Source organism: Notothenia coriiceps, unplaced genomic scaffold (genome assembly GCF_000735185.1).
Source record: "Notothenia coriiceps isolate Sejong01 unplaced genomic scaffold, NC01 NC01_scaffold00024668, whole genome shotgun sequence".
Taxonomy (NCBI): Eukaryota; Metazoa; Chordata; class Actinopteri; order Perciformes; family Nototheniidae; genus Notothenia; species Notothenia coriiceps.
In genome coordinates, this window is record NW_011357369.1 from 2,745,076 (window position 1) to 2,773,074 (window position 27,999).

At 41.7% G+C, this 27,999-nt stretch overlaps 3 protein-coding genes across 6 annotated transcripts in view; 1 reads left to right on the forward strand and 2 right to left on the reverse strand.

Moving 5' to 3' along the window:
• Window positions 1-7,033, reverse strand: part of tfcp2l1 (transcription factor CP2-like 1) — a 29,166-nt gene extending 22,133 nt beyond the window's left edge. The window contains exons 1-6 of one of the 4 annotated variants that reach the window (XM_010782927.1): window positions 6,794-7,031; window positions 6,185-6,333; window positions 4,735-4,808; window positions 2,708-2,813; window positions 2,103-2,209; window positions 1,634-1,786 (exon numbers count right to left, since the gene is read on the reverse strand). In XM_010782927.1, the coding sequence (XP_010781229.1) occupies window positions 1,634-1,786; window positions 2,103-2,209; window positions 2,708-2,813; window positions 4,735-4,808; window positions 6,185-6,333; window positions 6,794-6,852 (648 nt within the window). In that variant the 5' untranslated portion in view covers window positions 6,853-7,031. Of the gene's footprint in view, window positions 1-1,633; window positions 1,787-2,055; window positions 2,210-2,707; window positions 2,814-4,734; window positions 4,809-6,184; window positions 6,334-6,793 lie in introns of all 4 variants that reach the window. The other 3 variants (XM_010782929.1, XM_010782930.1, XM_010782928.1) reach the window with 3 other exon arrangements.
• Window positions 1-27,999, forward strand: part of matk (megakaryocyte-associated tyrosine kinase) — a 634,871-nt gene that overhangs the window by 506,863 nt on the left and 100,009 nt on the right. The window lies entirely within an intron of this gene.
• The window catches only part of clasp1a (cytoplasmic linker associated protein 1a), a 60,917-nt gene continuing 43,098 nt past the window's right edge, over window positions 10,181-27,999 (reverse strand). The window contains exons 23-42 of the mRNA XM_010783044.1: window positions 27,774-27,836; window positions 27,027-27,130; window positions 26,414-26,437; window positions 25,117-25,361; window positions 24,490-24,553; window positions 24,338-24,340; window positions 24,066-24,229; window positions 22,309-22,387; window positions 22,067-22,210; window positions 21,071-21,166; window positions 19,562-19,711; window positions 19,010-19,116; window positions 18,120-18,251; window positions 17,463-17,610; window positions 16,918-17,164; window positions 16,153-16,209; window positions 15,480-15,673; window positions 14,717-14,845; window positions 13,770-13,976; window positions 10,181-10,267 (exon numbers count right to left, since the gene is read on the reverse strand). Coding sequence (XP_010781346.1) covers window positions 10,181-10,267; window positions 13,770-13,976; window positions 14,717-14,845; window positions 15,480-15,673; window positions 16,153-16,209; window positions 16,918-17,164; window positions 17,463-17,610; window positions 18,120-18,251; window positions 19,010-19,116; window positions 19,562-19,711; window positions 21,071-21,166; window positions 22,067-22,210; window positions 22,309-22,387; window positions 24,066-24,229; window positions 24,338-24,340; window positions 24,490-24,553; window positions 25,117-25,361; window positions 26,414-26,437; window positions 27,027-27,130; window positions 27,774-27,836 — 2,444 coding nt within the window. The remainder of the gene's footprint in view (window positions 10,268-13,769; window positions 13,977-14,716; window positions 14,846-15,479; window positions 15,674-16,152; window positions 16,210-16,917; window positions 17,165-17,462; window positions 17,611-18,119; window positions 18,252-19,009; window positions 19,117-19,561; window positions 19,712-21,070; window positions 21,167-22,066; window positions 22,211-22,308; window positions 22,388-24,065; window positions 24,230-24,337; window positions 24,341-24,489; window positions 24,554-25,116; window positions 25,362-26,413; window positions 26,438-27,026; window positions 27,131-27,773; window positions 27,837-27,999) is intronic.

The following is a 27,999-nucleotide window of genomic DNA, read 5'->3' on the forward strand; positions in this document are numbered from 1 at the left end:
AATATCTACTTCAGTGAGGGTCTGAGGTGGAGGAGAGCTTGGCGATCGTAGACGAGCAGAGCAGAGACATTCTGACATACATACAACAACAAAAAGGATAGTTAAAGGTAGAGAGCTGAGGGAGCAGCGAGCCGACACAGGCGCCATCTTCCCACACACTGGTCACAGCTGTACGGTCTCTCTCTCTCTCTTGACCAGGTGGGTCAAAGAAGCCACTACTGAGGATGAAGAACAAGAAGAAGATAATTGTTTGGGCCAAGAAACACAAGGATTGGACATTAGAAAGTGGAAATCTGTACTTTGGTCTGGTGAGTCCAAATTTGAGATTTTTGGTTTCAACCTTCGTGTCTTTGTGAGACGCAGAGAGGGTGAGCGTATGGTTTCTGCATGAGTGGTTCCCATCTGAAGCATGGAGGAGGAAGTGTTATGGTGTGGGGGGGCTTTGCTGGTGACACTGTTGGTGATTTATTCAGAATTCAAGGCACCATTAACCAGCATGGCTACCACAGCATTCTGCAGTAGCCAGCAAAATATAAAGTATATTCTGGATTTGTAAACACTTTTTTGTTTACTAGATAATTCCATATGTGTTCTTTTATAGTTTTGATGTCTTCAGTATAAATCTACAATGTAGAAAACATTTAAATAAATAAAAAACTTCGAATTTGAAGGTGTGTCCAAACTTTTGACTGGTACTGTATATATTTTTATTTGGTATTGTATCATTGTAATCCAGCTATAAACCCCCATTTATTTATTTTTTACTAGTAACCTGATAACGCATTTTTTTCATTTAACTGTCAGGGAGTAGTTACTTTTATTTTGGTTGGATGTAATCCGTAATTGTCAACAGAGTGGTGCAGGAAGGAGTCCTAAACCCGGAAGACAACTTAGTATTTTGCCTCTTTTGGTTCCCTCATCTCAAAGTCAAAGTTTTTTGAATGAGTCTGTGGTTTGAAGTCTGATATCTGATCTGTGGTTAATAGAAGCTGAAGTGGTTCACAGGTTTTGTTCTACAACATAAAATACCTCAGTGCTTGTGAATGTTTGAAGATTCTATGTGTGATTAAATAGAGGACTAAACATCATCACACCGAACTCTAGCCGCCATTCGCTTAGCGGTGGTGTTGCGCAGCCATGTGATGTGATTTTGTACTTATAGTCTTTGCTTAACACTTCAAAAAATGGTGTTAATATGTGGAGATTATCCTGCTGAACCAAACGGGTTAAATATCATAACTGTGTGTTTGCCACAACATTTATTTTCTGCATTATACCATGTGCAATGGAAAAATCCCTCTGCTTTTTGTAGAGAGAGCCTTTGTGATGCTAACTTCCAGGTCAACCTCCACAACACGTCTTGACTGCTCCACTCTATTCCCTGATCATGTCATGTATTTTATTTTCTGTCTGTGTCTCCCACATACCATCACACCTTATTATAGAGTCATATGTACACAAAGACTGCAGACTGACACCTTTCCCTCTGAGCAGGTGTTGGTGGTTTTCTCTTAAAGAGGCTACAGATTGTTTTATGATATATTTCTGATGCACTACCTGGCCCAGTTATTAAAAAAGCAGAACATAACTTGGTACAAGACACATGATGACAACAGGCAGGCAGGTTTCATACCTTGAAGACTTTAACCTGGCAGCTGGAAGAACTGACATGCTCCATGTACTCCCCGTGCTCATTGGTGCTGAAAGTGTCCACCTGGATACGAAACGGCACTCCCTTCTCCCCACCGTGCTTCCTGGGGGTGAACTCAGTACTGATGCAGTTGACCTGAGAAGACGCAAGACGAAAACAGACGGAGTGTCAGTTCGTGAGCAGGCTTTGGAATGAAATGTAACAGGATTAATCAGGAAACTAAAAAAGCAACTGTTTTTGTAAACTCTACTATTCTGTATGTCTAGCCTAAATTTAAGAGAACACATTTTTTTTTCTTCTTTTCTAAGCTCACATTTTTCTGTTGTCTTACATAATACACTAAAGTAAAAAAACATCTTAACGGAAAATAATCAGGTTAAACTAGTCATTTGTAACTAGATTACCCCTGTGTGTGAGAAAGGTATCTCTCCTCCAGACGCTGAATCTGTACCTGGATGAAAGCAGAAGCCTTCTTCACAGGGTCCCAGAGGAACTCGATGGTGTTCAGATGCATGGGGTGTGAACGGGGCTCCAGGATCCCCTCTGACAACGGGATATCTGCAAATCATCAGTCAGTCCATTTGCAATTGTTATAAAGCCCAAAAACACATTGTGAAAATGAGCTTGCAGTTATGAGCGAAGGAGTCCTGACTGAGTTTTCTGTTGGGACATCTTCAGTTATTTCTCTTTACATATTCATATCTAAGTTGGCATGTCTTTGTTGGAAAAAGGTGATGTCACACTCTTACATGAACCAACTATAGGTAACAATATATGAATGAAAAATGTCAGTTTGAACCGTATCAACAGGTGAGAAAAGGTGTGCAAATGAGCGTGTATGATCACTGATTTACAGTAGGTGAAGCTGATAAATGCAGGGGTAACTGCTGAGTCATATGTTCCGGAATAAATGCTGATAGCAACCTTCCCACAAAAATGTAAATCCTGTTTTTAGTGGGTGTTTGGTCCAGTGGAAGAAGTGTCATTATTTCGCTCTGGTTCAAACAGCACTGTGATCAGTGAGCTTTGATCTACTCACAGTCACAGTCCACTTACCTATATCCAGGATCCGGTCTCCAGGTCGGTTCCACCTCCACCCCTCCAGCTGCTGGTGCTCCATATACTGCAGCCGGCGGTCGTGGAACACCACCCGCACGATGCTCTGTGGAGAGACCCGGAGATCAGAGCAGAGAACAGAAACATCTGGAGGGGGCAGCTCGCACATGGCCAAACAGCTGGACTGTTGGGCAACGTGCCAAAGGCTCCCCTCCTCATTGAAATATACTGAGGCAGGTTAAGGAGGAGCAAATGTCTCAAATGTCTGCATGTGATGCAGCACCAACAAAGACTCTTAAATCAGGGCTCCCACACACGCAACTTAGGATCATCACAAATCTTCTGCTGATGTTCAAATGTACAAATGTTTGAGGTGTGAAATAGTCAGAATCTTATCTCATGATCTTAAAAATGATTGTCGAATTAAAAAGAGTGTTTGGTTCTATAGGTCAATTTCCAATTCACAATCTTCAAGTGGTGTGGGAACCCTGACCAAAGAACATCTCTCAGTGGACGGCATGTGCTGCAGAGCCCACAGCTTCTGTTACTAACTTTTAGCTGGCTATCTAGCATATCGTTCTACATATCAGACAAAACTCAAATATTCCTCTCCCTGCTCCGAAGAGAAGGGTCTCTTTAAAGGGGCACTCTACCAGTTCTGGTTTAGTTGGCTCGTCTCCAGGAGTAGTGGTGGTGTAACTTTTCAACAGGAAGCGTTTGTTACAAACTTTGCATGTTGGCAAGTAAGTCTAACAAAGGGCACTATCCAGTTGCATTAGGGGAAATGTAGGATTTGTGACAATTTCATTCATTTTGAATGATATCAGTGCATTAAAAAAGGTTTTTTGGTAACTTATGTTAAAGTATGTTTAGTAAATAAGGGGAAATGTTGGTTGTATTATACATATACATGAAGAGTGGTCTCCTGTGTAAATGTCCTGTGTGTGTTCGACCCATCCACCCTGAGATCTGTACTCTCCCTCTTTTTAGTCGCCCATCTTCTTCCTTAACTCCTGTTATTGTTTTTTCTGCCATTAGAGGTCACTAGCTAACAAAGTTGAACCCCCTGTGGTGATCCAGCTTACCAATAATTGACAACAGCCTACTGAGCCAATAAGGAGTTAGTTACCAACTTAAATCTCTGGTCTGATGACAACCGATAAAGTCAATTTAACGGGCTGATAACATTCCAAGCATGTGACCAATTCTGTGGACTGAACATGGGCCTCTGCTGCTTTTCTCACCATTCAACAGAGCTGCTTTATGAAAGCACTGTGGAGTGCCTCTTTAAAGCAACCTTGTGAAGCCTGCCAGCACATCAAATAAATCAACAAATTAAATGAACCACCTGCAACAACATGGGGATATTTCAGGCCTGACTGAGCAGCGCGTCATGTGTTTGCAGAGATGCCACCTGTCCCATTCCTGTGTTTCTAGGATGCTACCGCTAACGCAGCCGGACCACAGAGACATGTCAAGTGGATGCACTCACACAGAAAGGAAATCAAATGAGCTCTCCTTACTCTGAAGTGAGTGTGTGGACAAATGCCCTAACACATCTGAAATCTAGTCACAACCTGTGTACAAAACAACGTTGCATGGCAGAAATAATGCTGCTAATGGGTTTGATTCAGAAGACATGGCATCAGGAATACAACATTATATTTTTTTATTTCCATTAAAAAAACATCCAGAAGTAAAATTGGTCTAAAGATGCCGAAGTCTTTCTGAAAACAATCCCAGTGAAGCAGACAAAAGCAGATTGGCATGTTCATAAGAAGAGTGTACGGTAAAGGAGTGAAGGTCAGAGGAGTTGTGTGTTCGTGAGGGTTTGTTAAATCTAAGAAGGAGGAAAGGTACGTTTGGGTGATGGTACCAAGCTCATCGAGGTGGACAGTCCACCCCTGAAGTGGAAGGGGGGTTCAGGGACCTGTGACAAACCAGGAAATGGCTACATAGAAAGAGACAGGAGCAGAAAGAGGTCATGTGTAGGTCAAAAAAAGACAAACACAATACCTTACACCTACCTTTACATATTTGCAGCTTATATCTGTATACTCCACTAGTTTTCTGTTAAGCATACGGATTTCGTAGGACTGACCTACATTTTAAAACATTAAAAAAAAACCTGATTAAAATTGAAAAATGAGAAATCAGTCAATCAGAAAAGAAGGACAGTGGAGATAGAAATTAAATCAAATTAGAATATGTTAAGGCAGATATCAAGGCCAGCCACTGGACAACTTTTAACCATCTGATCAAATATGAAACTAAGTATTATAATAAAAAGATCATTTAAATAACCACAGGGGGACACTAAGACTATGAATGCTTTTTAAGGCATAGTATAAATACTGATTATTAGTAGCAGCAGTTACTGTTAATGTGTTTCAAACCAAATGACTGTACAGCAGATATGCAGGGCACACTTGTAGATGGATAAAGCACAAATCAAATGTCTCAGAAACAATCAGCAGGTTGAGAGCGCAGTGAGGTCGGAGCACATTTTGGCAAGAAAAGACAAAAGAAAGAGCAAAAGAAAAAAGGGTGAATTAGTTTAGAGAGCAGACACATGTAGGAGCTCATGTTACATCAGATCAATCATTCATAGGGTATGATTTGATATCTTTCAAATCTTTCTACCATGATAACAGCAGGTTGGTTAATCATTGTCATTTATGTTATTATGTTTATTACACTATATTCCATTGTTATATTCTAGGACAGCAGTCTATGTGAGTTTAACAACTGTCTTCTTAAAAACAGAAAACTATGGAGGAAATACAATACAGTTTGATAAAACTGAATCTATGACATTGAGAGGTTTACTTTCAAATATGTCCTTTGTGAGTTACATTTCCCGCTCAGAAATTTCCCCCCCAAAAAAAGAATCTAATTTCAAAAACTTTGACAAATGTTGACGTTTTTAACGGAACACAAATTCAAATCATCCTCGATAAGCATCTGGCCCTGGGAACATAGCCCCCCACCCATTTAGCCAACTAGCATCATAACATTGGATTGATTTATCAATAGAATATGTGTTCCAGACCTAAATGTAACCACAGATTGTAATTTGTAATTCATCATAAATCATCTGTGAGTAAAAATAACATATATCCTCTAGCTTCTCAAACATGACATTACATTTGTGTGGTTTGACATTAAATACAATATCTGAAAGTTTAAATGTTGGTCAGACAAAACAGGCTTTTACTTCATAAAAATAAAATAAATATAATGGCGTTAAAGCATTGTTGAGTCTCTGCACACTCTACGGGGGCCGCAGGGTGCCAAACTTGGGGTATAAATATACATTTGTGATAAATCGATAAAGATTTAGCCCAACCCCAAGGCACAATGGATTTGGAATCCTGCGTCAGCGTTAATGTAAGCCTGGTGCTGCTGCAGGGAACATGTGACAAAATGAGCTCCATTCAGTCAGCGTGGACCTTCACCCGCGGCACAGATAGCTACCTTGGTTGAGATAAGTGAGGGTCTCCTCCTGCTGCTTCACAGCCGGAGAGGTGGCCGCACACAAGACCACCTGCAGCGAGCTCCTCTTACACACACTCTCAGCCGTGAGCCTCGCTTCTTCATCTTTCAAGAACGGTGCCAGGGCCTCTCTGAAAGAGCAGAGACAAGAAGAGGGGCTGAGGACGGGAGGTCACCATCCGTTCTCGCTTTATCTAATCGTTTAAGCATAGAAACAAAGGTTAAAACACAATATTACTCATCTGGTTCAAGTGAAGAGGTGTGGGGAAAAAGTCAATTTCATCGATGTTTGTTGTCTTAATATTGATTTTGAATGCAATGTTCCATTAAAGGAGATAATTGTATAAAAACATTTAGATTACATTGTTTTTCGAATTTCACATGGCAGTTTAATTGAAAAAATATTTAAATACTTTAAGGAAAAAATCCTGCCGATGTCCAAATGTATTGTAAGCACTCTGAGCACTTCTACTTCGGTATCTTCTTGTTCATGTAAAGTAAACACCGCTGCTTTGCATTGACACATTGATTAACGTAAATCAAATGTTTCCCAGTGGAATCCAGATGTTTCTAAAGTTTCATGTGCTTTACCTAATGTAACTAGCAGAGTGCTGGTGGTAGGACTCGGGCTGCGGGTGGCAGAACAGCATATCTTCCAGGACGGTGTCTTCTGGTGTCCCGGGTCACAGCGGGGAGGGGGGAGGCAGACGGCTTCCTCAGGGCTCCGCTCAGAGAGGTTTGCAGCCAGACCTCAGCGCCTCCTCTTATATGGTCCCTGTGATGTCATCAGTACTCCCACTCTCTCTGCACCTTGGATGACCTTAGAGGCGGAGTGTGCAGCAGCCCGCCCTCCCTCCCTCCCAATGTTTAGCGGGTTGATGCATTAAGAGCAGCGTCACCTGACCAGCTGTTGACATGGCCAGCAGTTCCCTGTCTACTCACACTAATGATGTCTGGAGGAGAAGTTTGGAAAACAAACATGGAAGCGGCTGAAGGATTCTGGGGAACAGAGAAGGGCAAGTACCCTCCAAATAATAGTACACTAACAAATAATAGTTAGTATACTGTATATAAAATAATAGCAATAGTGTGGATACTAAATGAAACCGTTCAATCCCTCTGTGCGGGGGGAACTATTCAGATATTGTAGAACAGTAAAATAATAATACCACACTGTGGAAATGTTACACGTGTATGTGAATTTCATCAGGAAAATTGGTTTGTGAATTCACTCATAACAAAACTACTTTTTAATAAACTAATCATATTTTGTGTGTAAAAATAATCCAGTGTCACACATATAGAGTGCAGAAATAAGTGCAATATTTACCTTTAAGATGCAGTGAAGTCAAAGGATAAAGGAGCATTTAAAAACACCATCCTTCAGTTTATCACAAACACTACAAATCATCTGGAGATACATGCCATGGTGCATCAGCGCACAGGAAGGGGAGGAACAACTGTACTGCGTAGCGTAATTAAAGCTGACTGATAAATGTCTCGGAGCCTTGGAGGATTACAGGATGTGTGAAAGTATAGTTTCATAACATGGAAATACTCAAGTTAAGTACCTTGATCACATACTTTAGTTGAGTACTTTTGTTTAGTTACATTCCCCCACTGATATGCATGCTTCACTGGAACATGTGCTCCCAGCTGCAGCCTGCTCTCAGAGCTGATCTCAGGTCAGCTGACTCTACTGGTTAATGTTCAGCCCCTGCACACCCAGACAGCGCCCCCTGTGGACGCTGAGGTTCAAGCTGCAGGCAGGAGAAACAAGAATACTTACGACATGCTCTGAAGATTAAACTCTGTGGTGATAATTCTGGGAGGAAGAAGCAGAAACACATCCAGATCACTTCTTCGTTGGTTTATTTCTAGAGCAAACCATTTCTTTACATTGTTGCAAACCTATCACAGGTGGAAGTAAACAAAAACAACCTTCTGTACAGTTTATCATGAGAGAACAAAATCAAATATAAATACAGGTCTGAATATTACATGAGCGACTGAGACAAAAGAAAGACAGTGTACTGGAGAACATGCATAGTGAACAGCTGTTTCTATAGCAGTAATGTGATTACATATGCTCCCCTGAAGATCGGTCAACTCTCCCCTCATGCCATGTGTGCATCTGCTTCAATTGGCTTCAAGATCAGACCGATCGAGAGGAGTCAGGAGGAAAGAATAAGGTAGAGTAGAGAGGCATGTTACAGTGTACAGGGCCAACACCATCTTCAGCACCACCACTTCCAATGCTGCTTATTATAACACATACGTCTGTACATTCATTTACTTAAATAACCACGGTTGGCCCACTCGCAGTGGATTCCCTGAATGAAACACCACTCAAATAAAACAGTGAGTCACAAACCGTCCAAGGACTCTGTCATTTGCTCGAACAAGAGAACAGAATTTAAAAGGCATAATGAGTCGGATCCCTTCAGTATCATGGTGAACCAATAATCAAACATCTGATCAGATGGAGGAAACCTTTCCTGATCAGGGATCCATGGCTAGACTCGGAGCAACATCCAACATTTGAAAGCTTCCTCAATCTTAACACTGAAACAAAAAGAGGTGTGACTTCCACCAGCTTAAATACACGGAACACATGGTTTATGTTTGTACCTTTGACATACATGTGGCTGATGTCTGGGACCACCTCCTCTGCTCATTCAATCATCAGAGAGGAGTCACCTGATGATGTCACAATTGCACTTTAACAGCCAATAACCCGGGCCCTTTAAAACAGCATGTTGGCATGAGCTGCAGGCTACATGCAGGGTGTTTTCGCCAGCGTGCAAAAAGGTGATAGTCAACCTGTTTTTTCTTTGACATTATGTAAAACTTTGCGAAGCAGTGGTCCAAAAGTGTATGTACAAAATACTGTTATTAGTGGATTCAGAGTTATTGCAGAAGCTGTGTGGGGAAACTACTGTATTTGCACGGTCACAGGTCAAACCGGGTCCCGCAGATTCACATCTTTTAGAGAGCCAAGGGTTACAGTGCTGTAAGTCCACTTACATTAGTGTGGAGTGAATAAGGCCTGGAAAAGTCTTATTGGTGTCTCCGATCACTCGTCTGCCCGCTGGAAACATCTGCAGTGTTTACAACAGGACCTCCTCCTCACCAGAGTCTCTGCTGAGCAGCACCCTCACAGATTGACAGGTAAGAAGCCACACACTGGAGTGGTGAAAGCGTGTTTAACAAAACTGTTCAACAAAAGGAGTGCAGAAGGTTCTGTGGGAGAATACGGGCAGCACAGCTTCTTCTGCTGAGTGTGGATTTCAAGTCAAATTCAACTTGAGTTGTGCAGTTAAACAATTTAATATTCAAATGAAAGAACTGCACTTAGGATTTTCAATGATTTAGCTGGAAGGTTTATCTTTCCTGCTACCTTGTTGAGTGTAGCTAATGTTTTTGGGAAAGGGGGTTCAATTGATTAAGCCACTTAATTAAAAATAAGCTTTAAACAAAGATTATAATTGATTAAACAGGAACAAAAAAATGCTCAGACAGCACGCTTTCTGTAAATATTTAGATTTGTTGTCCTTTTTTGTCTTCATTTTTTTTTTAAGCTCCCTAAACCAAAATACATCCCAAAACATACAGGGCCTATTACCATCACTGGGCCAGCCAAATGACATTACATCCCAAACTGCAGTCTATCTGACACAGGTTCCTCCACTCTGGTTCGGAATATCTCCCGGCGTCTGCTATGAACTCTTTAATGTGAACCTAATGTGAGAGCTGGAGGAAAACAGGCTTCAACAGGAAAAGGGAGGATGAAAAGAAAGAGAAACATTTTTCTATTTTCCAAAAGAGATCAACTGTTGTGTCCCTCCCCGTCAATCTAAAAACAATCCAGTTACATTCAAAAGTTTCTAGAGCAAAATCAGGGAGGACGAACTGAAGGACTGGTTGCTGACAGGACGTCCTGTGAGCTGTTGTGAGGAGGGGGGGTCCTTCTGTCCACTAGCTGTGGGAGGACACGTCCGAGGAGCTGCTGCTGTTGCTGTTGGTGGTCTGCGCTCGCTTGATGTACAGGTTCAGTAACTTCATCTGGAGACAAGATGAGAGACGGTCATTACTGTGGAAATGTATCTTTTAGGTCTCATAGTTCTTTGTACACTTGTTTTTGGCTCACTAGCTGCAATGTCTATTGTCAGACAACGTACGGAGGTTACCTGTTAGAAAGAACATGTCTTGTGTCCCTTGGTTTCCCGCTCCTGTATAAAGGACTTTTTTGTTCTGTGTGATTTGGTCAGATGCTGTAGCACTAGCTGCTTCTAACATCTGGCCTTCCAGCTGGATATAGATTGTTTCTGTTAAATGCTTTAACTCTTCATTACATAACACAACTCTGGTTTCAACTTGTACATTTGTCTATTTCTCAACATTAGGTGATTCATTCTGGAATTTCAACCAGTCATCTTCCCTAAGTATCGCACACATATAACAACAAAGAAAATAACATCTCTGCTGTGCACTTATGTGCAATATGTATATATACTGCTTTATAATAATAATAATTATTATTATTATTATTATTGCTGGCTGCTATCTCTTAGTTAGACAATTCACCTGCTGTAATAAATCAGTAAATGACTGTGTAGTATATACTTCCACTTTGAATAGTGCTATCACACTTGAGTTATTTAGCAGGGACAGTGCACATTAATAAACCTTTCTGTAAATGTGCCAGTTAGCCAAGATGCTATTTTTCATCTGTAGTCGCTGGACAGATGTTGATAGTCACCCTAACAAATTATTTCATTGAAAATGACAAGTTAATACAATCAGTAAAAACATACAATACGGTAAATACTAATAAAAAACAAAAACAAAACGTACATATTACATAGCAAGAAGACAACAACAGGCTGAGGCAGACAGAGGGCTGTACAGTGCAGCAGGTCTGCACACTTGCAGTTGACCGTAGGATAATAAAGTGTCGGAGGTGAGGTGAGGCCAGGGATGGTCGTGTGCAGAAGGCAAGCACTTGCATGTGTGAAGATGTTGTTGCAGGTCAACAAGTTGTCTTTTTGAAGTATTGGGAAGTGATGACAATGTACAGATTTCTTGTCTAGCTTTTTAAGTTTTGTCCACATGCTACACTTTTCTCCTTCTTTTTAAATACTGTTACTGGTACTTTTTCTTGTCCATCATGGATGTGTATTTTGGAAATGGTATCAATATTTGATGCATGCCTCTTGATTAATCATTTGCTTTTTGGCTCTTCACTTTTGCTGTAATAATGTAAATGTCCCCTCTGTGGGACGAATAAAGGACTTCTGATTGTGAAGGCAGAATCCCTCATGCATCGACACCACAGGCTGTGAGCAGATCAATCTGACAGTGATGGATTTTTGAGATACATTATTTATGTATACACCATTATGTCCATCAGTGATTCCCAACCTGGGGTCAGGAACAACACAAAGAGTCAACGGATTCATGTGAGGAAAGCAGAAACAATAGTACAAAATGTATCCTCATTTCTCAGACATGTTTTCTTTGTAAATTAGGGGCTAGATTTACTAGGAGGATTCAAATGGAATAGTAAGGAATCACTCTTTGGTTACAGTGGATAGTCATATTTTGGAGATTTGAAGAGGACATGGCATTGCTTTGTGGTGTGACAAGACACACATCGGAGTCCACTGCTGTACTTGACATACTGCTATGGCTGTTCCATCGTGGAAGTATCGGAGTGGATCTTAGAATACAGGAAGTGATAAAAGCTGCAGAAGATGCCTTATGTTACACCAAATAGTCGATTCAATTAGTATGAAATGTTCATTTTTCCTCGGGGTCGGCAGTGTCTCCTTTGCCTCTCCTGTTCCTCTGCATTCAAAAAGAGGTTTGAATTGAATTTGAATTAAAGAAAAAGTTGCCCTTTTTTGTTCTACTGAATTGCAACTCCACAGATTTTGGTGTGGAGGATCTATCTCTGATCTTTTTATTGGAAGCTGGACTGAATAAGTGACAGAACCGCAGAATGTTCTTCATTATGATTTAAGGGAATGTAATATGAAGCTCAGCGCAAGATCTATCCTTTCATTCAATAAGTATGGGCGTATCCCTTAGATTAACCAATCAGACCCGCCTCATCTCCCACAAGCCAATCACCGAGCATCCGGCAAACTTTAAATCTGCTCCTTGCCCCGTGAGCTTCCATTTCAGCCCCCCTTCAGCCCGTTCATCACATCCAGGACCCATGTCATCCCAGGAGGACCCTCATCACTTCCAGCTCCACCACCACCAGTGTCTGGACCCCGGGGGATCACCTTTCCTAGTTGGTTTCTCCTTCCACCTGGATCACATCACAATGGGGTCTAATCGCCAAAGACGATTTATCTCGCCTCTTTTACATATGGCAATACATATGTTTACCGCACCAAACTACTCAAAGTCTCTCCTGATTGAAATATTATCAGTAAAAAATTGTTGATCAGTATCAGTCAGGACATTTTACTACATCATTAGTCAAGTTAGTACTTAACTATGTTTTTTACTTTCCTAATCAGGTTGAATGCTAATTTGTATACCTTTTCTGGAAACACGATTACACTGCTGGGATAAGTATTTGTTTGCTGTAAGACTACATGCCAAAGTACAAGTAGAGAATGTGACGGTGCTCCAGCCGTCCATACGGTGTGTGTCAGTCTCCTTTCAGATAAGCAGCTGTCCAACAGATCTGAGGGGAGGGTCCCCCCATACAGGTGAACCTGACCCTCAGACCTCAACCCTTACATAACACATGTGTCCTTGTGTAAAGTAGGGCAAATATGACCCTTTCTAATTGGACAACCGGCCGAAACTCACTGAGAAATAACAGCATGGGAAGGTGATAAGACTCTGCATCTGCTGAAGAGGTTAAAAAGGTTGTGTGTGTGTGTGTGTGTGTGTGTGTGTGTGTGTGTGTGTGTGTGTGTGTGTGTACTATCTGATGATGAACATAATCAAGGGTTACCCATTCAAACCCTATGGAGGTCATTTTTGACAGGGAAAATCATAGGTGTTACAAAGTTGACTAAACCACTCAAAATTTAATTAAAGTGGTGATAAGAAATGTTATATGTTCAAATGCCCACTGTGGAGGATATCATTAGGCCTTGAAGCAATCAAATTTAAACACAATGCTTATGAATGATGGAAGTAGTAAACTGATCAGATGTGACCCGAACATGACAGGAGGGTTGAAAGTGTATTTTTGTTTAGCATTTTTGTGAGTTTTATCCAATTTACTAAACATTAATTTCAGGGTTGTATGAGCATTAAATGTAATCTATTCCAAAATAAATGGTACAATCCAAACCTATGTCTCTTTAACACTACAGTAGTACCGCCAACGGGTCAATTTTACCCGCAGCTGTTTTTTTGATTGAATGTAAAAAAATAAATAAAGTTTCATCCCTGTGCGATCAAAACTCACTGTTCTACATGATAAATAAAAGAACATTGTACCTTGAAAATCAATAGCGGGTACATGTGACCCGTTGGCGGTTCTAGTGTTAAAAGCTGTGTCTAATCTAACATCTTGTAGGTTTTAAACTCAGACCTGCAGGAGTCCGGGGATGATGTCGGGCAGCAGCAGCAGCAAGGAGTCCTTGGCGATGCGTTCAATGACTTTGGTTTGCATCTTGATGGCAGCCAGGTTGATGGGGTAGTCGGCTGTCTGCACTATGGGGCACAGCACCTTGATGCACTGCTCCGGGTGGATGGAGCCGGCCAGGGTGGAGGCCGCCTCCTCGGCTGCTCGCACAACCTAAAGCACATCAACATGTACACATAGGATTATCAACAAAAATAAGCAGAACTTGTAACATCAGTTTGTGTATGTATTGGAGCAAGGTGAAAGCACAACTGCAGTAGATTCAAAAGGTCATTCTGGGAAATAAATCAACAAAGAGCTTTACTCTTTACATGGATCGATGGATGAGTTTAATTTGCTGTCAGACTTTGAGCACAGATTCTTTCTCCCAAACTGTGGATTCATATTGATCTGGAAGTGTTATGAAAGTGTTGTCTCACTGTTTATCCGGTGTATTGTGTGTTCCACGATCTGTGTTCACCCACTGTGTCCCCGCTTGTGTAGGAGGATCATTCTGAAGGTTCCTCCTGAGTGGTCCTGAGCTAAAGGCTAACTTATTGAGTTCACCCTTGTTATTGTTCTCTATCGATAATCAGATCATTAGTGAACCTCTAACAAAAATTGGCACTATGAGCACTCTATAAAACCTTTCAGAGTAAAAGATTTGACACAATTGTAGGGTATTTTCCCACCTTTGAGTTTTTGTGGAAGTTTTATCAATAAATATCTAAAAGCAAAGTGAATGTTTGATTTCTTCACGTTGACACAAACATGATTCCAAAGAAAAGCTCATGTTCCATGTCTGCCAGATGTATAAGTGGGCAACAGTTTGGTGATTTGCCTTTCAGCCTGTTCTGCTGCCCCTAAGTGAAGAGGAACATGCTGTAATGCATCTTTAGGGTGATGAAGTGTACCTCCTTGTGAGAGTCCTTGTGAGCCTCCAGAGTTTTCATGATGGTAAGCTCAGCGTAGTTTTTAAAGCGCGCCGGCTGATTCCTCAGGATTTCTTTCAGCAAACGCAGAGCCAGGGCCCGGATGGTGTGCTGAGGGGAACAGAGGGAGGGTGATCAGTTCAATGGACAAATGTCTCTGCTGGATATCCATATGTGCCAACAATAAATGACACCTATGACACCACTGTTGTGCAACAACACTTAGGTGCAATGTCATCCTAGTTAATATTACTATAACTACTGGCTGCCACTTCTTAGTAGTCTATTCCAACAAGAATCTGTTTGTTATTATGTCAATATATAATTGTATCTACTACAGCAATCTAACCGCTACCAAACAGTATCTTACTTTCCTATTTTCCCTGAATGTGTATGTCTGTAAATATGTTCTTTTTATTTGATTGAAATACTATGTGCATGCCTTTTTGAACTAATAGTGTGTTATGTTTGGTCTCTATCTATACTTCTGTAACAATGTAAATGTCCCCTCTGTGGGACTAATAAAGGAATTGTCATTCTGATTCAAAACCTAAATACTACGAGGTTCACAGCGTCAGGCTTATTGGTACATGTTAGGCTCAGAGGTAATCAATGCCCTCCACACATACATTCACACAGTCTGAGTGTGTGTGATCTCTACAGGAGCCACACACACATTCACACAGTCTGAGTGTGTGTGATCTCTACAGGAGCCACACACACGCAAAGCTGCTGAGTAACGCACGTCTTTATCCCCCAGCGTCTCCAGCAGCAGGAGCAGGATGGTTTTGAAGTGTTCGTCCCACACTGCCAGGTTGTCCTCTCGTGTGATCTTCAGCAGCTCCACCAGGGCGCCTTTACGCTCCTCAGAGCGCTCGTTGTGATTGGACAGTTCCTTAAGCAGGTCTGCCACCAGGTCCGAGTGGTCCTGACCGCCTGCTGCATCAGAGAGCATGAGGTAAACATTAATTACACATTCAATTGAGCATCAACAAATACATTACCCAACATTTCTCACTGAGGATACATTGAGTATTTCTGATTCTATGTATTTATCACTGTGCAATATTCATGTGTGTAGTAAAAAAGGGTAATATAATGTGTTCTGCAGGTTCAAATGTCTACATATATTAGATCTAGATATAGTTAATGACTGAGAATATGCACTTCAAAAATAAGCTGGATACATCCGAACATCCGGTCCATTACAGAGAATGGGACAGCTGTGAATAGAAGCTTGATAGCTAGTTCTGCAGGACACACTGAATCAGTGAACACACAGGTTCTATATGGAGTTCAGAGCAGTTGGGAGACCATCAAAATAAATGTTGATTTGAAATGATTGAATAATGCAATCACACACAGAGGGTGAGTGGAGTGAGTACATGTCGGTCAGTTTTCAGGTGAGGCATGTTTACCAGGAGCAAAGACCTTGGGGAGCGTCATCTTGTTTTCACCACTTTCCTGCCGTCGGCCTGGAGGGGAGGGGTGGAGGAGGGATGGAGGTGCAGGTGAGGGACAGAGCAAAGAATGTGATGACCACAACCAAACACACTGCAGCCCCTCGATTCTAAGACACACACCAGTGTTTGTGGTACACATAACGCAGAGTTAGACCTGTTGCGTCAACGTTTAGCCACGTAATGGGCGAAAGTCAAAGCTGGCTACACAAACTAAAGCCAAACATGTGGTTGAGCTCATTCTTGTTTCATGTCTCAAATGTACAGAAGTTGAAGGGTGTCTTCCTCTATGTTGTCGATGAGACTAAATTATAAATACTGAATGATCAGAGTGAAAGACAGGAGAAAATTAATTAATGCTTTTAACAGCATAACAAAAAGAGAGAAATGTCTTCGGTTTGCCTCAGAGAGCTCAACATTTACAGTACTGGAAGAAATGTAATGCATTCATTGTAATGATAACACAACATCTCAGTTGTTCATGGGAAGACCTTTCAATATAAAAATGTGTTTAAGTGACAAGCAGGGTATGACTTAAATCTCCTTATTGCACCTCCGAGGGAGTGCAAGGGACACAATTTCAAAATAAGAGAGCTTCTAACTCTTTGATTGCTCTTTACTGAATATCATAAATACAGTATAGTACATTCTGATGTCCCATGATTTCTTTCTGCTGCAATAATGCCCTCCCTCCATATAAACACTTGTATTGCCTTAACTCACAGTCGCGGAACTGCTCTACGTCATCGTCGAACACGGCCTCCTTCATGGCGCTCTTGTCATAGGTGCAAATGGTCTCTCCGTAGCCATAAGGGGCGAACTCACGGCCCCGTGGCCCCGAAAAGGAGCGGGGTGACGGCGTGTTGAGCAGGGAAGTCTTGTTGTCTAAAGCGGTGCGACCTCCTTCCACCACGTCTAAACCGAGCCGAGCGTCAGAGCCAGGAGAGGACGCTACGCCCTCTCTTCCTGCCTGTAACACAGGGAGGGAGGGGGTGGGAGAATATGAGAAAGCATTCTGAAGATGTATGTGTACCTGCAGCTTTCAAAACATTTGATGTGGACTGTTGCCTGAAAAGCTTTATACAGAGGCCCAGTTCAGCTCGGGGTGGGACAGTACCTGCTGAGCTCACTGCAATCTGCTCATTTTGGTAAAGATTGTGAGGGTTCAGCAGTCTCCGTTAGTCATATCAATTTAGATTCAACCAAAGCTGAAAGCTTTATAGTCATTTTTACAGTAGGAGGAAGGATTCAGGAAAGCGCTAACTCACCGCGTCGTCCCTCTTGCCCTCCTGTCTGATTGGCTCGTTCAGGTCCTCCTGGCTCCGGTAGCTGAAGCTCTGGATGGCCTCAGTGACACCGCGCAGCGAGCTGTAGATCTCCTCAGAGTTCATGTTTTCAGTGTCGTACTCCATCATGCTAGCAGACACACAGAGAGAAATACACACACACGGTTTATTAGACAAGTATTTGTGTTGAAGATACACAAGCATGCATTTGTTTTGTCACCATGCAAAGTGCTGTTTTGAAAAAGTGATTAGTTTTTAGAAAGAAAAATATTGGGACCATTGTGTATTTTGAATTGTACATGTCCGTGTGGCGCAGTGGGTTAGTGCGTTGGTGTTGGGATCAGAGGGTCACAAGTTCAAACCCCACTGCAGTCAGTCGTTGTGTCCCTGAGACACTTCACCCCAAATTGCTCCTGTGGGGATTGCCCACAGTATTGAGTATTTAAGTCGCTTTGGATAAAAGCGTCGAACATGTAATGTGCACACATCCTAGCATTAACCCGCTTGAGAAGCAATGTGAATGATATTTTCATTTGATTAGTGATTATGGATTAATATGTATTCAGTGAGAAAATGAAAGGATCAGGGTCAGGCTTCTTGCTGTTGTGATGGCCTCTGTGTCTGAGCCCGCCTCTTTACCTGGGTGAATATGCTCTGCGGAGGACCCTTAGGGAGGGGGCAGCAGGGGTGGAGTGGGGCTGAGGAGGAGGAGGAGGAGGAGGGGCAGGGGGATGCTTTGACAGTCCGTCGCCACCCCAACCCCATAACCGACTGTTGCCACAGCAGCCGGGAGGGAAGGATGGACAGACAGGGGTGAGAGAGTGGGGCGAGGAAAATGGAAAAAAAGAACAGGTGGAGACAAGAGAAGGAAGGAGAAGGAGACAAACACGTGTGCAGAAAGAGAAAAGACAAAAAGAAACTAGTCTGAGCTTGTAGGTTAACTGAAAGTGTAGATTTAAAAGGAGAGAACTGGAAGGTAGCAGAATCCCACAACATTTCAGCGAGGGGGCACTTTTCAATGAAAAATATTATTTCAACATGACATTCATTTCAGGATTAACTAAAGTCATTAAAACCAGGAAATGATTTTGACACATCATCTGGGTTCATGGGTTTCTGCTAGCAGGTACAAACACTCTGTTCAGGCAGAGGGGATAAAAGTGTTCCTACCACTCAGTGGCCACATTCAACTGGCACAGAAGCAAGTGCAAAGGCTACAACATGTGCTGTTCTCTTTCACAGTTTTGTATATGAAACAGCCTTATACAGGACAGCACCAACGAGCTGGGTGTCTAAGGCACTACATATGTTATGGATCAACCAAGTGGGTTTTGGAAGAATGATTTGACCTATGAAGAAAATGGGTTGGCTTTTTTATTTCTAGCAAGTTGTAACCTCTCTGAGCACCTCACACAGTACCTTGCTCATACCAACCAATAGGGACAGCAGCAGTATCTACAGTGCCAAAGCACAGCCATGCAGTGGGACAGGAGGTGTGTGGGCTCAGTAACAGGTGGGAGAGGGGCTACCTTGGAGACAGTCCTCCATGGGAACAGTTTGTTGGAGAGGTGAGGGGGCTGGTCCTGCTGGGGGTGTGGCGAGTCGGCGTCCGGCCAATGGTGTTGCTGGGAGAGCCCTGGAAGAGAGGAAGACAAGAAGGAAAGGTGTAAACCCTGCTGTCTGATGGTTCTGCTGACCTACACACACCCAACTGTGTTTAGCACTGTACGGTAAGAATTTGCGGATAAATACAAAGTTTTTTATATGAGTTTGGCTTCTGTGAGAATTCTGAAGTGATGAAAAAGAAATACTGTAATTTATTATGGTAACCAAACTTACGATCCTTATATCGATGATTTAACATGTACATCAATTATGTTCGTATTGACTTTATTGCCGTGCAAATGCATTCGTTCAAGGCCTCTCTGTGGCCATAAGGTAATCATGTTCAAATTTGTAATCTCAAGTGTTTGTATTGTGATTGTGGAAACTTGTTTTTTTCATTGTAATATTTTTGTATTCCTGGCAGAAATGGGCTTCCATAAAATCAAATCAACACTACAGTGTTTGATCTGACTCACCACACTGCTGCTGGTGTTGCTGGAGTTCTTCAGGTGGTTATGCAGCAGTTTGGTGGCTCCGTCCTGGAACGTTTTGGGGAGGGCTCCCAGCAGCATGGTGAACTCTGGGGTGTTGAGCTCAAACAGAGCGATGAGCACCACCTGTGCCGCCTGCAGGACGTTCAGAACAACGGGTCAGGACTGAGGACACAGCTGAGGAAGTTCAGATGGTTTCCCTGGTTCCTTAACTACTTTGACCATGTGTTCCTGACAGACCTTTCTCCAGAGGGGATCAGAGGCGCTGTTCTGACATTTAATAATGATCAAAAAGAAGAGGTTCAGTTATAATTTACTGTTATTTTTTGAATATCAGAACTTGTAGCACAACAGCAACACGAGGCAAGGGGTCACTTTGATAAAGGTCAAAACTATTCTGAAACCATGGAAACCAACTGTTCAGCTCCTCAGTGCATTTTTCAGTAGACTCACATGTGCATTAGCCTGTAGAAAGAAACTGTTAAAAGCTGCATTCAGTGGGAAACTAATGAAGTTAATAACTATTCAAGAACATTGTTGATATATCAATGTTGCAACATGCAAGTGAGAATAGATCAAACTTGTAGGGGAGTTTAGAATAAACCTGATTTGTTTAACTGAGCTATTGCTTATTTGAAGTTATTATACTGCTGCTATTTTACCATGGTGTACATATCTGCAATTTTCTTTGTCTTTTTTACTTATTGTGTTATTAATAACGTGCACATACTTAGTCATTTTCTTTATTTGTTAGTCTATTCTCCTCACTTTATCTGAACTACCTGCTGTTGTAACAATGTAAATCTCCGCGTTGCGGGACAAAAGGATTCTGATTCTGATTGCTCTTAAAATAAGTTTGAATAGATGAATGGACTAACAATCTGATATGTATATATTTATGTTGTTCCTGTTAAGTTTATGTAGACTTGTCGTATGTTGCTTCGGACCAGAGTAAATAAGTGTAATCAAATATGATGTAATCATGGATAACTTTTGAATACTGTTATTGGGATAATAACGTTTTTATAACCAGCTTTAGAGTCATATTTTGAATTTCTCTTGTACAGTACATACATAGAATGTTAACAACATGCAGGTACAAGTGTGAAAAAGAGGTTGTTAATGTGAGTCAGAAAAACAAATGTGCAAGGCACACAGAAGAAACAAAACGGCATTCCTATCAATACAATTGACTTGGAAGTCCGTTCGCACAAAGCAACAAGCATTTCCTGTCCTATTCAAAAACATTCCAGGTTAAAGGTCCCACGCTCCTTCTGTGGGTGCACACCAGGCGGAATCTATTTGGTGAGTGATCAATTTGCAAGCACAGAGTGGATTTTAAGTTGTTACAGCGAAACAGCTGGAGCTTCAATCCTGAAAGTGAGTGACAGACGCCACACTGGAGCTTCTCTGTTTCTAGGTGGTGGTTAGGCACCGGGAAGAGGGGGCATTGCGTGCTTATCGTGTCGTGATTGGTAGCTGGCGGGGCTCTACCTGCTTACACCTGTCTTCCTGGTTGCCCTCAGCGGACAGTAAGGCTGCAGGGCTGGACCTGCCCGCTAGCTCCTCGCTCACCCAGCTATGAAGGGTCTGGGGCACAGTGGGGGTAATATGGGCATTACAGAAAGACACAGGACCCCCAACCTCACATGTGGATGCAACACTCACCCAATCCTTCCTAGCACTAACCTTTTTGTAGTATGCCAATGAACAACAGCAGTGTAACAAACAGGATGGGACACGAGGGAGGACATGTGACATGCGTCAGACAGGGGGAAGAAAATGGGCCAATGACCGAAGGCCGTCCACACTGAGAACCTTTTATCAAAGTTTACTACTGTGGCTGAACAAACAATCCAGCCTGAAGAATTCAAATGATAACAAGTGTGGAGGTTTACAAGATTCCACTGGCTGTCCAGTGTAAATCTGGATTATTCCTAATGCAAACAGAGATGATGTGTCGTTGTAGTCAACTCACAATGCACATCTTATTTTAACCTTGTTACATAACGTTTTACTAAACACCTCTAAGCAATTAGTTTCGCATTAAGCTTGCTCACCCACTTTTAATGTTATTTTTAAAAAAAATTGTTTAGTATGGCATTACTTCCTATGGAGATTATATATAAAAAATAATTTATGTTGAGGGAAAAAAACAAAAAAACAATAGATTTGATGTGAGATGTAATCTGTTCCCTTCTCATTCTTCGTGGGTCCTACATCTTCTGGTTTAGAAGGGTTACATTGCACCATGAGGATTAAAGCAACAAATATGTCATGTGTCACATGTTGTTTTAACCAAGGAATCAAAAATACATTCATATTCTCTGATAACTCCAGTGTGCTGAACAAATGCTTACGACCTCAATTAGGAACAAAAGGAATTTTCTTTAAAAGAAAATGGGATGAAAACCAAAAACATTATTCTGCAGGAAAAGGTCTGTACAAGCAGAAAGATTTGGACAGTCAGTGCTGGATAATGTGGCCTACCTTCCTGACATCAGAACTTTTGGGTTCAGTGGTCCAGGTGATGATGCGAGAGACGGCCAGGCGCGTCTCACTGGAGTTGACAAAGTCTGTCGGGTCCATCTGCCGGGCCAGGGTGTCGATGTACTTCAGAATGGCCACCTTAACCTGAAGAGACAGCACACGTTCAGTCATGTGTGACAAAAATGTTCCATCAACCACACTGAGCAAACCAAACCAGGTCTGTGAACAGAATGAGGGTTTACCTTCAGGTTAGGGGTCTGAGTCTGATCCACGATGAACCGCATCAGGATGTTAAACTGCTGATCGAATGGGAAGGAATCCCTGACACACATAAAGAAATGAGAGGTTATCTTTTTGCTTTCCTATGATGGAACATTATTGAACAAGCTTGACTGCTCAATAATGAGGTTGATCACTAATTCAGAGGTATAGGAAATCACGTGTCCTTCAAACAGATCTCCTTCAAATAAGCATGGGAATATATGAAGCTATCATGCCACCGTTATTCTGCACAATATAATCCCGATAATTATCAAACATGCTTATACACGTTTATAAAAGCATTAAAACATAGTGGAATCACGTGGACTTACATTTGACTTTATTTGTGTTGCATCCCAGATGTTTGATTGTCTTTTTTGTGAAAAACTATCCTACACAGGGTTATAATATAAAGGTAAAATCATAATAAATAAATAAGTAACAACATTGTGTGAATCCATTCTTTTCTACTTTCCTTGATTCCTAAAATAAATCTCCAATTATATTTTTTTAAATAACTACTTAATGGTTGTGATTTTGCTGCCAATAATGTATTAACTCTCAACATTCACCACAGAGTGAGTCAGAGAAAAGCACCAAAAATGAAATTTACATTTCTCTAAATCAGTGGTTCCCAACCGGTGTGCCGCGAGCAATGTCCAGGTGTGTCGTAGAATATTTTTGTTTTATGTTCCAAATGTTTTTCTCACTTAATAAACTTCACTTCATGTATTACATGTACAATGGAGTTGATAAGCTAATAAAACATATATATTGCTCAGATTTAGAAATATTAAATTGAATATAGCCTCATACTGACTGCTTAAATTCTCACGTCAGCCGTCATTGTTTACGGCGTGCAGACTGCAGAGCAGCTTTTATCCTCGCGCCAAAGCATTACAAGAGTAATGAGAGTGGGAGTGCTGGAGGAGAGGTTTGAGTCATATTTCCCTCCTGTGAATGAAGACTTCGATTGGCTCCGGGAGCCGTTTAATCCTCTGTCATTAATACCAGCCACTAACAGCAGAGCTCAGGATGAGCTCGCAGAGCTATAGGAACGCTCCCTGAAACTGGAGCACGGTGAACTACGTCTGGATATCTTTTGGCTGCTTGTGGGACACGAGTATCCATCCCTCTGTGCGAGCTGGCGTTTTCCTCACTCATATGTCCAAAACAAGACCCGCACCTGGCTGTCAGTGGAACAGGACCTCCGAGTGGCAATGTCCACTATCGCCCTCCCGCCCCCCCCACATCAAGAGACTCTGCTCCCAAAAGCAGGAACAAGTGTCGCACTAACATGTGCCACACATCGTTTTTTTTTTTTGCTGTTTCCCCGTTTGCTGTTTAAACGGATTATTCTGTTATAATTATTATTAAGTTATTATTTATTTTAAGTTATCATAGGCCCACCTCTTTTGAAATCCAAATGTAAAATAATAACTCAGAAGGAGAGTTGGAATGAAAATGACATGTATTCTCGTTTTTACACAAACCAATTGATGGTGTATTTATTGTTTATACTTTAAGCTCTGAAGTGGCTTTTAAATCTACGAAAAGTCGGTGTGCCTTGGGGTGGAGAAATATTTTCAGGTGTGCCTTGGTAAAAAGGTTGGGAACCGCTGCTCTAAATAGATGTTTGGGGAAATAATTTCAAGCCCCTTTTCAGTGTAAAAGAACAGCAGCCACTGATGTTTGCTGTGCCCCCCTGTGGCCCGGACAGTTTGAACTGGTTAAAGACCTTGTGATATCCAGGGCCTTCTGGACTTTGGCCTGCACGGAGCCCAGCAGGTCGGCCCCCATCTTCTTCAGCAGCTGGGTGAGCAGCACAAAGAGCCAGTCCTGCAGGTCCTCCCTGTGCACCAGGACGAAGTCCACCAGGGTCTCCAGGAACATGCTGAACACCTGAGCACACATGCACACTCATTACTGATTACTGGTTTAAATAGGATGAACCTGCTCATGTTCAGACAGGTACATGCCGGTAGTGATATGGATAGAAAAAACACTTACTCTCTGTTGTTAAATCCACAGCAAGGCAGGCCATGCAACAAGAGACACTGATTAGTTTCAACAGGCAGGCTCCATCGCTGTATTTTAGACACCATGCCTTTACACTGAGTCTTATCTAGTTGCGCTTCAGTTAGTGCAGTCGTATTCTTTACCTTGCTATGTGGGTCTGCAAACATCCTTGTGAAGATCTCACAAAGTCTCTTCAGCTCCACTCGGCTGCAAGCGACAGAAGAAAATCATCAGGGCAGGGTTCACATCTTTTTTTGGTTTTGAACAACACTTATAAGCACATCTTTTTTTGAATTGGCTTATATTAAGTGTCACTAATTATGCTCTTTACTTATTCTGTAATTTATTTGATACTCGCTTTTTAAAAAAAAAAATTTCTATATACAGTTTATACACAGTATGTTCACGCAATACCTGTAATATTATAAAGAGACAAGAGACACTGGACATTTATGTCACAATTTATTTTGGTCCAGTTTATTCAAAAATAATTATACTTTATATGGCCTTCATTAGATTTATTTTCAACCCCCTCAAGTTTTTTGCTATATTTGATGTCATTATACTTTGTCTAAACATCTGCGTTTGTGCATATGTCGATATGTGTATGGTTGTGTATTTACTGTGTAATATCACTGACGGTCCAAACAGTTCAAGTCTAACTTCTCTTTTGGCTGTTCACTCAGTTAAAAGCTTTTTGAAATCTAACACACTGTATGTGAGCTGGATATAGTACCAAAGCTCATATTTGCCCTCTGAGCCCAGCCCACCTGAGTATCCTCTGGCTTTTGAAGAGGTTCTGCAGGCCCAGCAGGCCCTCCTTCCTCTCGGACCAGTTGGAGCTGGCACAGTGGTTCAGGACCTCGGCCACGTCTTCCGTCTGCCGCAGGTAGTGAGGGATCCCTCCGTTCCTGGAGCTGTACGAGCGCTCCGAGCAGGCACTGGACGCGTCGCTGTTGGCGTCGTCGTCAGAGTATATCCCCGGGGATTCGTACCTGCGCCTCATCGGCTTTCTCTGTGGGAGGAAGAAGATTGTGATGGAAATGTGACACACAATTTGATTCCTAAATGTTAACAAGGCTCTGCAGGATGTGTTCTGGTTTGCATCAGGGAGACATGCACTCAGTACATTTCATCTTTTATTCTCTGGATTTTATTTATCCGTTTAAAAGGAAATTCAGTACACAATTGTGATATTTATTTTCTGTAAATACGTATTAGGGCCATAATATGCTAAATAGTAGAATAAATACACTGAGCTAGGGAAGGGGGAATATTTCAGTAAAAAAACAAAAAAAGTGTAGAATTTCAAAGATAAAAGACAACAAATGGGGAAAATCTATGTGGTTGATCATTCATTAATGTGCAAGATAATTTTTTTAAATTCTGAGATAATAGTCACAAATTAAAACATTGAAATAGCCAAGGAACGGCATGGCTTCAAAAGCTGTGGTGAGATAAGGTTGTGACATCCAGTCACAACCTTATCTCACCACAGCATCTCACCCCAAGACATCCAGGATGCTTGGCAACAAAACAAATGTCTTCACATATATATCATTGACATGTTTTTTTCTCTTATTGTTCTACGACTTTAATCTCAGAATATTACCCCTCTCTCCCGGCTCCTAGTAATCTTTTGTAGTTTTCTGTAATGGCTCTAATACGCTGTCGTAAATTCCTCAGTTGAAAATGAAATTCACTTTTGATTTTTGTTGATGAAATATGAACATCAAAGCCAGTAAAGCAGTGTGACAATAAAGCACAAATTAATAGAATAGTAATGACACAGCAAACAGTAGAGCATAGTTAATATCATGGACTTCATACAAACTAAAACAAGTATATGAATAAGGTACCAAAACTATTAGTTACAGCACATAATATTACAATGTGAAAAAAGAAGAAAAAAAATACAAATTCAAGGTTCATTCAATCAAACAGCAAGAAAGAGGGTTGAGGGGTGTCATGAGCCAGTAGAACAAATCAAGCTGCATTACTGTTTTCTGAACTTGATTAGTGCGGGACAGCATGGATATACAAACAGTATGTAAAGTGACCATCTACCTTATTCCTGGAGTCTCCTAACAGCTGAAATGGTAACAAACAACCAAGAGGGAAAGATGAGAGAGGGGAGCTTTAAAGATGGAACACACAATAAGTACACTACACATTTCACTGATCTCTGTGTGCGTGCGTGTGCGTGTGCGTGTGCGTGTGTGTGTGTGTGTGTGTGTGTGTGTGTGTGTGTGTGTGTGTGTGTTTTCACGCTCATGATGAGTGTCGCCCCCGGTAGTCTTGTATCACAAGGGTTCCAGTCTGACCAAATTATCTTAGTTATGGTCAGAGTGGTCAAAGAGGCCTAAAACGTATTAATTTAATGTCTTGATATGTATATTATTTGCGTCAGCGATCCAGGGCTGTATTTAACAAAAGTTACAAGTAATACACTTAATCATGATTAATAGATTGTGACCCGGATCCAAATGATTGGCTAAATATGTAAGGATTGAAAAAATTAAGTTGAAAAAGTTACGTTTTTGATAAAAAATAATCACTTACAATATTGTAATATGAGCCGATATAAAAACAAAGTTGCATGAAACCTTGCCTAGTGTTTGCTTCAAAAACAATCACATGTCAATAACAACATGATTATTATTCAGTAACAGCAGCTTACCAGAGCATCAGCCACCGCTGCCTCCACCTCTGTGCCGGTGTTCAGGACCCTCATGGCGTTGACAGAGGCAGAGATCCTGGCTTGGTGGATCAAACCATATCGGTCTACACAGGAAGGGGGATGAGAAAGATCGTAAGTCAATCTTAGTTATAAAAGCAAAAGTGGCCACTGCAACTTACCTGAATGGGTTCTTTCGTGTGTAACAAAACAAAGAGCAATGCACTGCAGATGAATGAGCTCAAAAGGAAAATATTCTCTAGTAAAAGAAGGAAGAAAAGAAAAACTAAAAGAGAGGATGACCAAGCCCACCAAAGATGCACCAAAGAGGAAACAACACTAATATGTTCTTAAATGTCAAGAATGAAAACAACAGAGGCACAACAGAGACAGTTCCATGAGAAGGGGCAAATAACAAAAAGTGAAGCTAGCTGAGTCAGCATATCAAACGCTGTAGATCATACATCCACAGAAATCACAGCTATAAATCAAAGACAATGAGGTGAGGTCAAGCAGATGAAAACCTAATGTTTCTCTTTTCATGCTAAACAAAAACAACTGGCCTTTCTTACCTTTCCTGTATGCTAAGTGCAATGCTCAAAAACACTAAAGTAAAAGGGAGGTGGATACTTCAGGTCACATCACTGAACATAAACACGGAGGCATGCTGGTTCAGTAGGCCTCTAAGAGGGAACCTGGGGGGTCTGAGAGGGGACTGGGGGGTCGAGGGGTTCTGGGCATGCAGGTCACCTGACTGGCTGTGGGGGTCGGCTGTGGAGAGAGCGCTGGTTGAACGGGAGTGACGTCGGGAGGCTGCAGAAGAGGTGGGCAACATTTGGGCGGGGGGGTTAGTGACACACACTACAGGTTTAAAGGTCCCATGTCATACTTTTCTGGTTATTACCCGTCCCCTTGTGTGTTATGAAGGTTTTTCTGCATTTAAACGGTCTGCAGAGTCACAAACCCTCAAAGTACA